The following is a 17,315-nucleotide window of genomic DNA, read 5'->3' on the forward strand; positions in this document are numbered from 1 at the left end:
ACCCCCATCAGACCTGCTCCTCCTAAAGTCGTCCTCTTTCAGTGAATGGCCAATCTGCTCAGACACTTCTAAGGGCTTCTCATCTCATTCAGAATCAAAGACAAGTAGTTGCAGTGGCCTACATGGCTTTACACAGATGCTACTTAGTGTCATCAGGGATCCACATCTGGCTGTGACTGTTGTGTCCCAGCCATGAGGAGATCAGTATAGAAAAACAGAGTAGGGCTTAGAAACTTTTATAGCAGTTTGACAGCATGATTTTATGTCTATTGAATCTAATAATCAGTTGGGGCTTATATTTTGTCTATCTTTTTTTTTTAACAGTGAAAAGATACATATTTAGAATTAGCCAGCTGGGCTCATTTTAGGTGATCCCAATTTTGTTGGCAACATCCAAAGCATTGTAATCAGGAGCCAACAGAATATATGCCTTCCTCTCTCCATCAGGCCTGACCACAGTGTTGACCTTGGCCCCATCAGTGTCATAGAGCTTCTTCACAGCGTGTTTGATCTGGTGCTTACTGGCTTTAACATCCACGAAGAACACAAGCATGTTGTTGTCCTCTGTCTTCTTCCTGGCCAACTCAGTGGTCAGGGGAGCTTGAGAATGGCTTGTTTCCTCACTGCCTTCAGTGAGGAAGCCTTATTTAATTGTCTGTCTCTCCCCAGAGCCCAGAAGAGTACTTGGCACATAGTGGGTATACAGTAAAAAATTATTAAATATTTGAAATCTGAGATGAAAGTTAATGAATGTAGGTACAGGAATTGTACAAGGGATAGGAAGTACCTTGGAGAACTTCTGAAAGCTCCAGGCACATACTCGAAGATGGGAAGAATAGGAGTCAGCATTTTCAAAAGTCATTGGGGATGCCCATTTTTTTCTCTACTGTAGGAAGAAGGGTTTGCTTGATCTTACACCATTGTTAGAGCTTGAGCTTTGAGCAAGTGAGGGTTTACTCTTTGTTTTTTTTTTTTTTCTTTTTTTCATTTCTAGGCCATTCCCCGATTTAACCAGAAAGGAGAAGTATATAAGGCACAGATAGTGAATGTGAGCTGGTCAGCTGATCACAGAGTTATTGATGGTGCTACAATGTCACGCTTCTCTAATTTGTGGAAATCCTACTTAGAAAACCCGGCTTTTATGCTACTAGATCTGAAATGAAGACCGATAAGACATTCTTGAACTTTTTGAGCTTCCAAAGAGTATGTAAACCCTAGCTGTGCCAGCACATGTTCATCTTTACAATTTGTATTGTAAATGATTTGTATCGTATGATTAAGGATCTAAGGTACAATATTTGTCACTGTTCTATTAGACTTTTTACTGAAAATGAATAATGGGGTAATAGTTCTCCTGGGGCTGTCACATTTTATAGGTCAGAGTGTGACTTCTTAATACGGTGCTGACATTTTTGTGTCAATGACTTGAAACTGGCAAGATTAACAAAATTAGGCAGGGCGTGGTGGCTCACGCCTGTAATCCCGGCACTTTGGGAGGCCGAGGTGGGCAGATCACCTGAGGTTAGGAGTTCGAGACCAGCCTGGCCAACATGGTGAAACCCCGCCTCTACTAAAAATATAAAAATTAGCCAGGTATGGTGGTGGGTGCCTATAATCCCAGCTACTCGGGAGGCTGAGGCAGGAGAATCGCTTGAACCTGGGAGGTGGAGGTTGCAGTGAGCTGAGATCGTGCCATTACACTTCATCCTGGGCAACAGAGCAAGACTCTGTCTCAAAAACAAAAAAAAACAAAATTAATGTTACTAAAAGACAGGTAGCCATATACAGACAGTATATGCCCTATTTTTTTTAACTGACTCTTAATGACACTTTTTAATTATACTTAAGAAATGGAATTTATATGCAAAAATATTTCCCATTTCCCTGTTATGCTAATTGTTGTATAAAATAAGTGCAATTATACTTCTCTTTGGAGATATCCAAGAGTATAGTCTGGCTCTGTATAGAGAACATCATCTGTAAATGTCTTATTTATATTAATTAATGTCTTTGAAAAGGGAAAAGTATAAACTGGCCTTAAAAATGTCCAATTATAGTTTTATAACCAGTCTATTAAAGGTGTTCGTTTAAAATGGATATACTTTTAGATTTTTGGTAATGGTTTGGTATTTTCTTGGGAAAGACCTTCACCTTTGCAAACTTCCCTCATGTAAGGAAGGTACTTTAAAGGTAGCAGCCACTGACATTTCTTTTTTTTTTTTTAATTTCAGAAATCTACTTCCTTTTAACTTTTAGCTAAAAAATAGGATAAGAAATTAAGGTCTCTTCCATTCTTCATATCCTGGGTAAGAATGTAAATAAGAGGAGAAGGAAGAATCTAATAGTAATTATGGATATAAAAAATACGAAATTTTATATAGAAATGAAGGTTTGATAATGATCATTTTGCTAAAGGTCTACTTTAATCAGAAATAGCATCAAGATTAATGTATCCAACATTTCCATTTGCATTCGGAAATCCATGTTGTTTCTAATATTGTCCAGTTGAAAACTGTATGCCAAAATTAGTTGTTTAAGTGAAGTTTTGTGACAGAAAAAAGGTTGTTTTAGTATCTACTTGGTTTTTCTCAAAATGGAAATAATTTTTAAATCAGGAAAGAATACATCAGCCAGGTGTGATGACTTGTAATTGTAATCCCAGTTATAGGAGAGGCCAAAGCAGGAGGATCACTTGAGGCCAGGAATTTGAGACCAGCCTGGGCAACATAGTGAGATCCCATCTCAAAAAAAATTTTTTTTTTAATTAGCCTGGTGGCTCACGCCTGTAATTCCAGCACTTTGGGAGGCCAAGGCGGGCAGATCACCTGAGATCTGGAGTTCAAGACCACCCTGGCCAACATGGTGAAATCCCGTCTCTACGGTTTTGTAAAAATACAAAAAATTACCTGGGCCTTGCGGCGCACGCCTGTAGTCCCAGCTACTTGGGAGGCTGAGGCAGGAGAATTGCTTGAGCCCGAGAGGCGGAGGTTACAGTGAGCAGAGATCACACCACTGCACTCCAGACTGGGCAACAGAGCAACACTTTGTCTCCAAAAAAAAAAAACTTAGCCATGTGTGGTGGTGTGCATCTGTAGTCCCAGCTACTCAGGAAGCTGAGACAGGAGGATCAATTGAGCCCAGGAGTTCAAAGCTGTAGTGAGCTGTCATTGTGCCACTATCCTCCGGTGTGGGTGACAGAGTGAGACCTGGTCTCTTAAAAAAAAAAAAATAGGTCAAATAAATGCTGTTATTGTAAAATTTCAGATAATACAAAGAGTTAACCAATAAAATAAAAAATCATTCATAATCTTACCACTATTAACATTTTGATGTATGTATCTGTATATATGGCTATTCTTTTTTATTAAAACAGGATCATAGTATAGCTACTATTTTATTATTTGATTTTTAAAATATAACATTATATTATGGGTAACCTTACATGTCAATAAACAATTCCACATTATCATGCTTTAAATGGCTGCATAGGCTGGGTGTGGTGGCTCACGCCTGTAATCCTACCACTTTGGGAGGCCAAGGCAGGTGGATCACAAGGTCAGGAGTTCGAGACCAGCCTGGCCAATATGGTGAAACCTCATCTCTATTGTAAATACAAAAATCAGCCAGGCATGGTGGCGGGCACCTGTAGTCCCAGCTACTCAGGAGGCTGAGGCAGGAGAATTGCTTGAACCAGAGGCGGAGGTTGCAGTGAGCCAAGATCGCGCCACTGCACTCCAGCCTGGATGATAGAGCGAGACTCTGTCTCAAAATAAATAAATAAATAAATGCCTGCATAGTATTCCATTGTATGCATTTATTATACATTCAAACATTAAACATCTACCATACCATGAGCTGAGATTGTGCCATTGCACTCCAGCCTGGGCAACGGAGCAAGACTCTCTCTCTCTCTCTCTATATATATATATATATGTATATATATACACACATACATACACACAGGCACGCACACACACATACACACACACACACATATCCAGGACAGCTTTTGATTTGTCTTTCTTGGTTCATGTGCCTGTCATTGTGGGCAGGAGAATAGAATACTCTGTCCACACTTGAGTCTTATGGTCACCTTTGGAGCCTAGGAGTCAGCCATCCTCATTCAACTACATGAATCGAGAATGGGAATCTGGGAGAAATTTTTTCTGGGCAGATTAAAAAGGAAATGAACTATGTAAAGTGAGGCATTGCCTTCCCACCCCATCCCACCTCAGTTCATGTTAAATTATGAATTTTTCTAAGAGAGTTCTTTAATGACATGGATAGAGAGGAAGCTGAGGTAGCAGTAGAGTAAGGAGTGGAAGGCAAATACACAAGATACTACTAAACTGTGAGGCTGTTTGTTGCAATTCCAAGATTTTATAATTTCTCCAACAAAGAACATTTGTATTTTCTTCCCGGTTTAAGTTCAATGTTAATTTGAGAAATAATTCTACTCTCAAACTTCATGCTGTGCTGACAGTTCAACTGATGCTGTCAAAATACGAATTACTAGTTTCAGTATTCTCTATTCATCTGATTTTTCTTAAAATGGTTGCATGATAATATACTTACTAACTTTAATGCTCTACTCTTATACTGGCACCTTAATTGTGGTAAAAGGAAAAAGGTTAAGTTAAAATTTCCAAGCCTAGTTATTTGGTCAAACAGAAGATTAACAGAACTCCATGGCTTACCATAGGGATATTTATCAAGAGAAAAAGAAGATACATATTTGAATTTACATGACACTTTCTGTGAAATATCTGGATTACCAGATTAGTCTGAAACAAATACCTTCCAGATTCTACAATGCATGCCCAAGGCATTCTTTACAGTACCTGTTTGGGTCTTTTCTTCTAATTTTAAGCACCTATCCAAACATCTTCCAAAGGCTTGTCATAATAAGCAAATAACCTCAGTGCAGACAAAGTGATTTAACCTAAGAACCTTGAATTTCTCTCCTTTTCACCTCAAAATTTCTATTCTCACACTTTGTTTCTTTTTGTTTCTCTTTCCGAGAAGTGGTTCTCCATCAGCAAATACCAACTTTTTTCTGCCCTCTATTATTTATTCCATCTCTTCCTCCTGATCCCTGCCCTGTGTTGAACCCCATTGCCCCACTTTGATCCTTCAGTCTCTTCCTCACATCCAGAACTGAACCAGATTTACTCCCTTAGCACACTGATTAAAATTTATTTCCATTTCCTTATGGAGGAGGTATTAGAACCTGATCCCAGAACTCTGCAAATTTCAGTGTGGCAGGGTAATGTTATGTGTCCATAAACCTGGTTCCTTTTCTTTCAGCCTGCAGTTAGGTAGGGCCATGTCATTTATTTGTAACTATTAGCATATGGGTATATGGGTTGAAGTAATGTAGGCCATTTCCAGACATGGCCCATAACACTTCTCAAGAGATTCTTCACATTCTGTCTCTTCCCCTCCAACATGCACCCTTCAAGGTTGAAGATGGCACCACACAAGAGAGAAGGAGCCAGTGTTCCAAATGACTAGACAGAGCAGAATGCTGTCCTTCCTACACCCTAGCCCTGATTGGGTTGGATGTGATACAGTTGAATAATACACTTTTATTGTTTTAAGACATTAATATTTTGACATTAATCTGCTAGTCTCGTTAGTAAAACTTGAACTCTGAGGTGTCTAATGCGGTAGACTCCAGCCACATGTAGCTATTTAAATTTAAATTTTAATTAATCAAAATTCAACTCAGATATACTAGCCACGTTTCAATTGCTCAGTAGTCACACTAATTAATTTAAATTTAAATTTAAATAGCTACATGTGGCTTATAGCGCCATACTTGGATAGCACAGATGTAGACTATTTCCATCAACACAGAAAATTCTATTGGATAGTGCTGCCTTAACTCATAAGACGGAAATGTTCTTATTTTTTAAATAGTCCCTAAAACAAACAAAAGACAAAGAACTCCCTTCTTCTCTAATGGCAAATTTCAGTTTGCCTAAAAGAAGACTCAGAATGCTTTTCTTATATTGTTACCTCGGACTGCCACTAAATGAATACATTTCCTGGGTTGCTCCTTCTGCCAGACTTCTTGAATGGGTGATCTTTAACTCCTTGCAATCCTGGCTTTTTTCCCCACTGCTCACCTGTCATCATTGTTGGCCACAACTCCTACCCAGATGTCTCCTAAATAGTTCTCTGAACCCACCTCTGTCCGATCTATAGACATTCATTCCAATGCTTTAGCATGTCAAGGTCATCAGATGACTCACCTCAGACAGTCACACAGACCAGGTCAACTATGAACTATTTATGCCAAACCTAACATGATTCATATTATCCTTGCTATCCCATCAAAATAACCACAGGCTTTAAAATTTTTTTGAGGCAAAGTCTCACTCTGTCACCCCGACTAGAGTGCAGTGGCATGATCTCGGCTCCGCGCTCTGCAACCTCCATCTCCTGGGTTCAAACAATGCTCATTCCTCAGACTCCCGAGTAGCTGGGATTACAGGCATGCATCATCATGCCTGGCTAATTTTTCTATTTTTAGCAGAGACGGGGTTTCGCCGTGTTGGCCAGGCTGGTCTTGAACTCCTGGCCTCAAGTGATCTGCGTGCCTCCGCCTCACAAAGCGCTGGGATTACAGGCATGCACCACCATGCCTGGCCTGCAGCGTCCTTTATTTTACAAAAGGCATTACCATTTAAACACTGAAGATAGTATGAATCTCTGAAGTTTGCAAGTTCAGAATAAAATGGAAATGAAAATTCATTATGTGACCATCTCAGTACTGAGCACAAAGGCTTTTAACCACAAGCAAATTAATATGCTAGCCAGACCCTGTGAGAGAACTCCAGGCCAGCTTGCTAAAACTGAGCAGGAGAATTTGGAGACACTCCAGAGGAGAGCCACAGAAATAACTGAAGCATGACAAGAATAATTGCAGTTCTGTTATAGAGAGGTCATCTATATCAGGCTTTTATGGAGTACCATGTGGAATGTTACAATGCAAAGCATGGGGAACAGCTGTTGTGAGTCTTAACAAGAGATAGGACAGAAGAAATGAGAACAGGTGGAAGATCAAGAATTTAGGTTTGGTATGGAGAAAGATGAACAGTCAAAGAAAGGGATTCACACTGATTTTTGGCTGAGCAGAAGGCAGAGTCTCCTCCAACGGGCAATGCAAGTGCCCCCACCCATCTACACCCCAAGAAGAGCCATCAAACTGTATTAAACTTGGAAAAAGCTATTTAACTTCAAGTGTGCTGCAAGAAAACTTCATAACAGTTCCCAACATGTGCTAAAAAGCAAAGTCCAAAAAGACCATAAAGTCTGTAGAGAAGTTGGAAGAGTGCAGTCAGCTATAAAAACCTAGCAATTTAATTTCTTAGAAAAATGTAGCTGGAGTTCAAACTGTAGTAACAAAGGCAAGTAAATTAAGTTGTGGGCAGGTGTAATTAAGTTAATAGGAATGGCAGGGATGAATATAAATCAGAACAGGACTAACAGTTTGAAACATGAGGTATTCAAATGCTCAGAACTGATGAGCCAAGCCACTACGCTAACAACTCTGCAAACCAAAGGTTTCACAAATTGCACAAGAACCTGGCCTCGATCCCATTGTGCTGCTGGCGTAAGATTAGAAGGGCCTGTTGGTTCAAATGTTGCTTTGGTCAGAGCAGGACAAACTTGCCACAGCAAAGATATCATTTTTAAAAACCACCACTGTCCTTTAGTGCACTAATTTCTCTAATAATTAGGTGTATATTAGAAATAATGATATATAAGTGCAGTATACTCCAGTTTCAACAGAATGGTGTCATTTCTGTAAAATGTTGATTTTCAGATTGTCATACTTTCTAAGTACAAAAATTTGTCACAGCTTCCATATTTACAAGATATTAAACATTCTGTACAATATTTGTAGAAATATGAAAAACCAATTTTTGTAGTTGCCTTTTGAAATGTATACAAAATATCCAATGTGGGCAACATGGTAAAACCTCATCTCTACAAAAAAAAAAAATGTATATATATATACACACACAAAAAGTTAGCCGGGCATGGTGGTGCACGCCTGTGGTCCCAGCTACCTGGGAAGCTGAGGTGAGATCACCTGTGCCCAGGAGGTGGAAGCTGCAGTGAACTGTGATTGCACCACTGCCCTCCAGCCTGAGTGACAGAGTGAGACTTTGTCTCAAACAAAAAGAAACATATACAAAATATATTAGAAAGTTGGGTTAATATCTGTCAAACAAAGGATTACAAAATTTGCACAGGATTATGTGTGTAAAAAGTTTTAAATTCAGTATAGCTTTCATTTCCACAGAACTAAAAGTAGTGCATAAAAATAAAAGTGGGAGGGGCCGGGCGCGGTGGCTCAAGCCTGTAATCCCAGCACTTTGGGAGGCCGAGACGGGCGGATCACAAGGTCAGGAGATCGAGACCATCCTGGCTAACATGGTGAAACCCCGTCTCTACTAAAAAAATACAAAAAAAACTAGCCGGGCGAGGTGGTGGACGCCTGTAGTCCCAGCTACTCGGGAGGCTGAGGCAGGAGAATGGCGTGAACCCGGGAGGTGGAGCTTGCAGTGAGCTGAGATCCGGCCACTGCACTCCAGCTTGGGTGACAGAGTGAGACTCCGTCTCAAAAAATAAATAAATAAATAAATAAATAAATAAATAAAAGTGGGGTGAGCATATCTTTTTAATTTGCTCTGCAGTAAAAAGTATCTCAGTCAACATAAAGGAAGCCAGTGCCATTTCTGTATCATTTGACATAGAACGGGTCTTGTTTTTTGTTTTGTTTTTCTTTTGAAGAAAGACTTTTATGTCTTCTATTCTTCTGATTTGGAATTTAAATTACCCCCAATAAGTTTGCATAATATTCTGATCACTACTGCTTAGGTGGTATATTTCTTATGAGAACTATCTTTACATATTGGGAAAAACTATGGCAACCACTTCATTCATCAGAGAAATCGTGTTTTGTTCACTTGTATTTTGTTTGCTAAATGACATTGGTTATTTAGACTCATGGCATGCTTTTTCTCAAATGAAGATTTAAAAGTCATTTCCAATGTCCGTCTAACTTCTAGCCAATTCCCAGTAGGCTATAGAATAAACGGTTTTCACATAATAGTCTCTAGTGTCTCTACTGTTGATTGGTTTACAGAAATGATGGTGGTGGTGGTGATGGTGGGGTGTGTGCATGTGTGTGTGTGAAAAATGACAACTGGCACAAAACAAGCCTAAAAATCAGAAGTACATTTTAATTCCTAGTTAAAAACATTAACTTTTTATTCATAAAATACATATTTAATAATAGAAAAAAGAAAAGGGAATAATTTGCACTTAAAATGAACAATTTTTCTTAGCAATTTTACTAACTTAAATATTTAAGGTATTAAAAGATTGAAACTGGGCCGGGCTTATGCCTGTAATCCCAGCACTTTGGGAGGCTGAGGTGGGCAGATCACTTGAGGTCAGGAGTTTGAGACCAGCCTGGCCAACATGGTGAAACACTATCTCTGCTAAAAAATACAAAAATTAGCTGGGCATGGTGGGTGCCTGTAATCCCAGCTACTTGGGAGGCTGAGGCAGGAAAATCGCTTGAACCCAGGAGTTGAAGGTTGCAGTGAGCCCAGATGGCACCACTGCACTCCGGCCTGGGTAACAGAGAGAGACTCTGTCTCAGAAAAAAAAAAAAAAAAAAAAAAGATTGAAACTGGGCAAATGCAGCAGAAGTCATATGTGACTGACTGGAATCAGAGTTTAAGGTCCAGGGGAAAGACATTGGGTGTCCACCAGCATTTCCGACCTCTCCTTAGAAATAGTCTCTGTTTTGTGAGACCAAGTGGTGCAAGTTAGGATATAGCCATAACTTTCCAATATAAATCTCCAAATATGGAGAAGAATGACCCATTAACATTCGGCAAGTGTACAGTCTGTTATTTAAGAGTTTTCCTTGCATAGACACACAGACACACACACCTCCATCCACCCAACCTTACCTGGAAGATTTCCACATAAAAGAATATCGGTGTTCACAACAGTGTAGTACTGGCATAAAGACAGACATAAAGACCAATGGAATAGAATAGAGGCCCAGAAATAAACCTTCACATATATGGTCAAATGTCTTTCTGACAAGGGTGCCGAGACAATTCATGCTCTTGTGAAAGGGGAAAGGACAGTCTTTTCAGCAAGTGGTACTAGGAACACTAGAATGAAGAATACAAAAGAATGAAGTAGGACCCTGCGATGGTCTGAATGTTGTGTCCCCCCGATTAATTCATATGTTGAAACCTAATCCCCAAGGTGATGTATTAAGAAGTGGGGCTTTGGGGAGATAATTAGATCATAAGGACATTGCCTTCGTAAATGGGATTAGTGCCCTTATAAAAGAGGCCCTGAAGGAGCTTGTTTCACCTATGAGGATACAGGGAGAAAGTACTACCTGTGAGGAATACACCCTCACCAAACACCAAATCTGCTGGTGCCTTGATCTGGGACTTCCCAGCCTCCAGAACTATGAGCAATAAATTCTATCATTTAGAAATTATCCAGTCTTGGCTGGGTGCAGTGGCTTATGCCTGTAATCCCAGCATTCTGCAGGCTGAGGCTGATGGATTGCTTAAGCTCAGGAGTTTGAGACCAGCCTGGGCAATATAGTGAAACCCCAACTCTATCAAAAATACAAAAAAAGAAATTAGTTGGGCATGGTGGTGCATGCCTGTAGTCCCAGCTACTCAGGAGGCTGAGGTCAGAGGACTACTTGGGCCCAGGAGGTGGAGGTTGCAGTGCGTGATCACACCACTGCACTCCAGCCTGGGTGAGACTCTGTCTGAAAAAAAAAAAAAGGAAAAGAAAAAGAAACTACCCATTGTATCTCAGATGTAAGGATGGATCAATGTACACGAATCTATAAATGTGATACACCACGTTAATACACTAAAAGAACTATTTGATCATTTCAATAGATGTAAAAAAATATTTGACACAATTCAGCACCCTTTCATTTTAAAAACTCAGCAAATTAGGTATAGAAGGAATGTACCTCAACACAAGAAAGATCAGATGTGACAAACCCACAGCCAACATTATACTCAATGGTGAAAACTGGAAAGTTTTTTCTATAAGATCAGGAACAAGACAAGTATGCTGTATTAATCTGTTCTCTCACTGCTATAAAGATACTACCAAAAGAGGCTCAATTGATGCACAGTTCTTCATGGCTGGAGAGGCCTCAGGAAACTTACAATCATAGCAGAAGACAAAGGGGAAGCAAAGCTTGTCTTACATGGCAGCAGGCAAGAGAGAGAGCAAGAAGGGGAAAGCACCAGACACTTATCAAACAACCAGATCTTGTGAGAACTCACTCATTATCACAAGAACAGCATGGGGGAAACCTCCCCCATGATCCAATCGCCTCCCACCAAGTCCCTCCCTTGACATGTGGGGATTACAATTCTAATTACAATTTGATATGAGATTTGGGTGGGGACACAGCCAAACCATATCAGATGCCCACACCTGTCACTTCTACTCAATATACTGTAAGTTTTAGCCAAAGCAATTAGGCCAGATAAAGAAATAAAAGGCATACAAATTGGAAAGGAAAATGTTAAATTGTCCCTGTTTACAGATGACATGACCTTATATATTAAAAAACTCTAAAGACTGCACCAAAAAAACAAAACAAAACTGTTAGAACTAATAAACAAAGTCAGTAAACTTGCAGGATATAAAATTAACATACAAAAATCAGTTGTGTTTCTATACACTAACAACAAACTATTGAGAGACAGGACTAGCTGGATTTCCTAGGCCGACTAAGAATCCCTAAGCCTAGCTAGGAAGGTGACCACATCTACCTTTAAAAACAGGGCTTGCAACTTAGCCCACACCTGACCAATCAGAGAGCTCACTAAAATGCTAATTAGGTAAAAACAGGAGGTAAAGAAATAGCCAATCATCTATTGCCTGAGAGCACAGCGGGAGGGACAAGGATTAGGATATAAATCCAGGCATTTGAGCTGGCAAAGGCAACCCCCTTTGGGTCCCCTCCCCTTATATGGTAGCTCTGTTTTCACTCTATTAAATCTTGCAGCTGCACTCTTCTGGTACCTGTCCGTTATGGCTCCAGCTAAGCTTTCGCTGGCCGTCCACCACTGCTGTTTGCCGCCGTCCCAGACCCGCTGCTGATTTCCATCCCTCAGGATCCAGCAGGGTGTCCGATGTGCTCCTGATCTAGCGAGGCGCCCATTGCTGCTCCCTATCGGGCTAAAGGCTTGCTATTTTTCCTGCAGGGCTAAGTGCCTGGGTTCATCCTAATTGAGCTGAACACTAGTCACTGGGTTCCACGGTTCTCATCCGTGACCCACGGCTTCTAATAGAGCCTATAACACCACATGGCCCAAGATTCCATTCCTTGGAATCCCTGAGACCAAGAACCCCAGATCAGAGAACACGAGGTTTGCCACCATCTTAGAAGTGGCTCGCCACCATCTTGGGAGCTCTGGGAGCAAGGACCTCCGGTAACACTATCCAAAAAGGAAATTAAAAAATCTTTTACAATAGCTAGAAAGAAAAAAAAACTTAGAAATAAATTCAACTACAGAGGCGAAAGATCTGTCCACTGCAAACTATAAAACATTGATGAAAAAAATTGAAGACATAAACGAAAAGATATCCCATGTTCATAGATTGGAAGAATTAATATTGTTCAAGTGTCCATCCTACCCAAAGTGATCTACAGATTCAATGCAATCTCTATCAAAATCCTAATGACAGTTTTCACAGAAATAGAATAAACAATCCTAAAGTTTATGTGGAACCGCAAAAGACTTCAAATAGCCAAAGCAATCTTGAACAAAAAGAACAAAGCTGGGGTGTTGATACTACCTGACTTCAAAATATACCACACCGCTACAGTAATCAAAACAGCATGATAAGGCTGGACACAGTGACCCATGCCTATAATCACAACACTTTGGGAGGCTGAGGCAGGAGGATTGCTTGAGCCCAGGAGTTCAAGACCAGCCTGGGCAACACAGGCAGAACCTGTCTCTGCAAAAAAGTTTTAAAATGCTGGGTATGGTGGCGTGTGCCTGTGGCCCCAGCTACTCAGGAGACTGAGGTGGGAGGATTGCTTGGGCCTGGGAGGTCTAGATTGCAAAGAGTTCTGATTGTACCACTGCACTCTATCCTGGGCAACACAGTGAGATCCTGCCTCAAGAAAGGCTGCAAGAAAACAGCATGATAGCCAGGTGCAGAGGCACATGCCTGTAGTCCCAGCTACTAGGGAGGCTAAGACAGGAGGACTGCTGGAGCCCAGGAGTTCAACACCAACCTGGGCAACACAGTGAGACCCTGTCTCTCAAAATACAAATAGGTAAAACAGTATGGTACTGGCATAAAACAGACACAGACCAATAGAACAGAATAGAAGGCCCAGAAATAAATTCATACATTTATGGTCAATTGATGTTTTGTTTATTTGTTTTGAGATAGGGTCTCCCTTTGTCACCCAGGCTGAAATGCAGTGATGCTATCATAGCCTACTGCAGCCTTGAGCTCTTGGGCTCAAAGGATCCTCCTGCCTCACCTTCCTGAATAGCTAAGGTTACAGGTGTGCCCCATCATGCCCAGCTAATTAAAACTTTTTTTATTTTTATTTTTTGTAGAGGCAGGGGCTTGCTATGTTGCCCAGGTTGGTTTCACACTCCTGACCTCAAGCAGTCCACACATCTCAGTCTCGCAATGTGCTTGGATTACAGGAATGAGCCAATATGCCCAGCCAATAGTCAACTGATTTTTGACAAAGGTGCCAAGAACACACAATTAGCAAAGAACACTCTCTTCACTCAATGGTTTTGGGACAACTGGATATCCATATGCAGGGGAATAAAACTAATATTTCATGCTACATTAAAAAATAAGCTATAAATGAATTAAAGACTTAAATATAAGGCCTAAAACTGTAAAACCACTAGAAGAAACCGTAGAAGAAAAGCTCCATGACATTCATCTGGGCAATGATTTTTTTTTTTTTGACACAAATCCAGAAGCACAGGCAACAAAAACAAACATTGACAAATGGGATTACATCAAACTAAAAATCTCTTGCATGGTTGAGGACACAATCAACAGAGTGAAGAGACAACCTATCTGCAAATCATACATCCAATAAGGGGTGAATATAATAATAATAAAAAAAAGACACTCAAACAACTCAGCAATGAGAAAACAAAGAACCCAATTTAAAAATTGGCCAAGGATCTGAGTAGACATTTCTCCAAAGAAGACATAAAAATATCCAACAGGTACATGAAAAAGTACCTCAAATCAACGATCCTCAGAGAAATGCTAATTAAAATCACAGTGAGCTATCACCTCACACCTGTTAGAATGACTGTTATCAAAAAGACAAAAGATAACACGTGTTGGAGAGGATGTGGAGAAAAGGAGACCCTTGCACATTGTTGGTGGGAATGTAAATTAGTACAGCCTGTGTGAAAAACAGTATGGAGGTTACTAAAAAAATTAAAAATGGAAAAACTACTATAGGATTCATTAATCCCGTACTAAGTACATATCCAAAGTAAAGGAAATCAGTATGTCAAACAGATAGCTGCACCCTGATGCTTATTGCAGCATTATTCACACTAGCCAAGATGAAATGAACCTAAGTGTTCATCAATAGATGAAAGGATAAAGAAAATGCATATATACACAATGGAGTGTTATTCGGCCTTGAAAAAGGAAGAAATCCTGTCACTAGCAACAACATGAATAAATGTGGAAGACATTATATTAAGTGAAATAAGCCAGGAACAGAAACACAAATATACCACTTAATTTCACCTATATGTGGGATCTAAAAAAATTGAACTCATAGAAGTAGAGAATATGATGGTTACCAGGGACTTGGGGGAGGCTTTGGGGAAACAGACAAACTACCTATTTCTTTTTTTTTTTTTTTTTTTTTTTTTTGAGACGAGTCTCGTCCTGTCACCCAGGCTGGAGTGCAGTGGCGTGATCTCAGCTCACTGCAAGCTCTACCTCCCGGGTTCACATCATTCTCCTGCCTCAGCCTCCTGAATAGCTGGGACTACAGGCACCCGCCGCCATGCCTGGCTAATTTTTTTGTATTTTAGTACAGATGGGGTTTCACTGTGTTATCAAAGACGGTCTCGATCTCCTGACTTCGTGATCCACCCGCCTCGGCCTCCCAAAGTGCTGGGATTACAGGCATGAGCCACCACGCACAGTCCAAACTACCTATTTCAAAAAAATTTTTTATAGCAGCCTGAGCAGACTAAGACAGACCCTTACCCAATATCATGTATAAAAATTAACTCAAAACAGATCAAAGACCTAAATGTAAGATCCAAAACTATAAAACTCTAAGAAGTAAACATAGGTGAAAAGCTGCACAACATTAGATTTGGCAATGATGTATTGGATAAGACACCAAAAGCATAGGCCACAAAAGAAAAAAAAAATAGACTGGGTGAGGTGGATCAGGCCTGTAATCTCAGTACTTTGGGAGGCAGAAGTGGGAGGATTGCTTGAGGCCGGGGTTCGAGGTTACAGTGAGCTACAATTGCGCCACTGCATTTCAGCCTGGGAAACAGAGTGAGACCCTATCTCTTAAAAAAAGATAGACTGGATATCATAAAATTTTTTAAATTTGTGCATCAAAAGACACTATTAAGAGAGTAAAAAGGCAACCCACAGAATGGGATAAAATATTTGCAAGTACTGTATCTAATAAGAGATTAATATCCAGAATATTGTCATTCACCACTTAATGATGGGGATACCTCCTGAGAAAAGCCTCATTTGGTGATTTTGCCATGGTGAGAACAACATAGAGTGTATTCTATGTGGTAAAATACACATAACATTAAATTTACCATCTTGACCATTTTCAAGTGTACAGTTCAGTGGTATTAAACACATTCATAATATTGTGCAACCATCACCACCATCTATCTCCATAATTTTTTTTATTTGTCCTTTTGTAACTGGCTTACTTACCATAATGTCCTCAAGAATCATCCATGTCGTAGACTTTGTCAGAATTCCAGAACTACGTTACAGTACTTGCCTAGTAAGGGGGTTGCTGCTGCTGACCCCAGAACCAGCTACATCTGCTGAGGTTAGGCAACTCTTGCTGCCAAAACAAACCCCAGAATATACTGTCTTTGCTGCTACCCATGCCAGCAAAAATGGACACTAGCGACACGAGTCACCCAACAGAGCCTTTTGTTGGTGTATATAATTAGTGGAAACTTAGTAGTGTGTAAAATTAGTCACATACCCCATTCCAGTAGCAAGGGAGGCTGGGATTTTTTTTTTCCCCCTTCAAATTCTAACTTGGAAAGGTAGGATTCATGATGTGGGGGATTATAAAAATGCGGAGGATATTCAAAAGATTTTGGACAGTTATAAATGACAGATATTCATTATGTAGTGCCTGTCTCTTCCTTCACATTCACTCTCTATATCCCTCTAAAGTCACCAAAATTCTGGCTAATTTGCCTCATAAATAGCTCAGGCATCTATTCACTTTCTCTATCCTCCCTGACCTGTCTTTAGTGTAAGTCACTCCATGGGGATGGGAAATAAGAAGTAGATAAGGGAAGGAGAAGAGAGATGCCTTGAAATTTGTGAGTTCTCTAGAAATACTGTCAAATTAAAATTTAATTGTAGGTAGTGCCAAGGCAGAAAGAAATCTAAATTTTCTCCAGAGTAACAATATATTGTTCTTTTTAACTGAATCAAAACTCCCTGGATCTCTCTCTCTCTCTTTTTTTTTTCTTCAGACAAGGAAGGCTCTGTTGCCCAGGCTGGAGTGCAGTGGCACCATCACAGCTTGACCTCCCTGGCTCAAAATATCCTCCCACCTCAGTCTCCCAAGTAGCTGAGACTACAGGAACACACCACTACACCTGGCTAGTTTTCTTTTTCTTTTTTTTTTTCTTTTTATGGAGACAGGACCACCATGCCTGGCTACTTTAACTTTTTTTTTTTTTTTTTTGGTAGAGACAACGTCTCGCTCTGTTGCTCAGGCTGGTCTCCAGCTCCTGGGTTCAAGTGATCCTACCATCTTGGCCTCTCAAAGTGCTGGGACTACAGGTGTGAGATCTTGATTTTTACTTATGAACATATCCAAGCACTCCATATGTGTTGGGTGGTGTACACTCTTGGGACAGGGAAGTTAGAGTTTCAATTGTGGCCATGGCTTCTTTACTCTTTCTGTGATCTTGAGCAGTCCCACAACTCTTAGAACTTAATTCGTTATAGAAGTGTTAGAG

The 17,315-nt window shown here is 40.2% G+C and overlaps 1 protein-coding gene across 10 annotated transcripts in view; it reads left to right on the top strand.

Annotated features, from left to right (window-relative positions):
* LOC105485459 (dihydrolipoamide branched chain transacylase E2) overlaps window positions 1–17,315 on the top strand; it is a 97,896-nt gene that overhangs the window by 67,975 nt on the left and 12,606 nt on the right. For 9 of the 10 annotated variants that reach the window (XM_071072866.1, XM_071072894.1, XM_071072782.1 and 6 more), the window contains one exon: window positions 995–1,203. In XM_071072866.1, coding sequence (XP_070928967.1) covers window positions 995–1,162 — 168 coding nt within the window. In that variant the 3' untranslated portion in view covers window positions 1,163–1,203. Of the gene's footprint in view, window positions 1–994; window positions 4,716–17,315 lie in introns of those variants that run through there. The other variant, XM_071072858.1, reaches the window with a different exon arrangement.

Source organism: Macaca nemestrina, chromosome 1, assembly GCF_043159975.1.
Source record: "Macaca nemestrina isolate mMacNem1 chromosome 1, mMacNem.hap1, whole genome shotgun sequence".
NCBI lineage: Eukaryota > Metazoa > Chordata > Mammalia > Primates > Cercopithecidae > Macaca > Macaca nemestrina.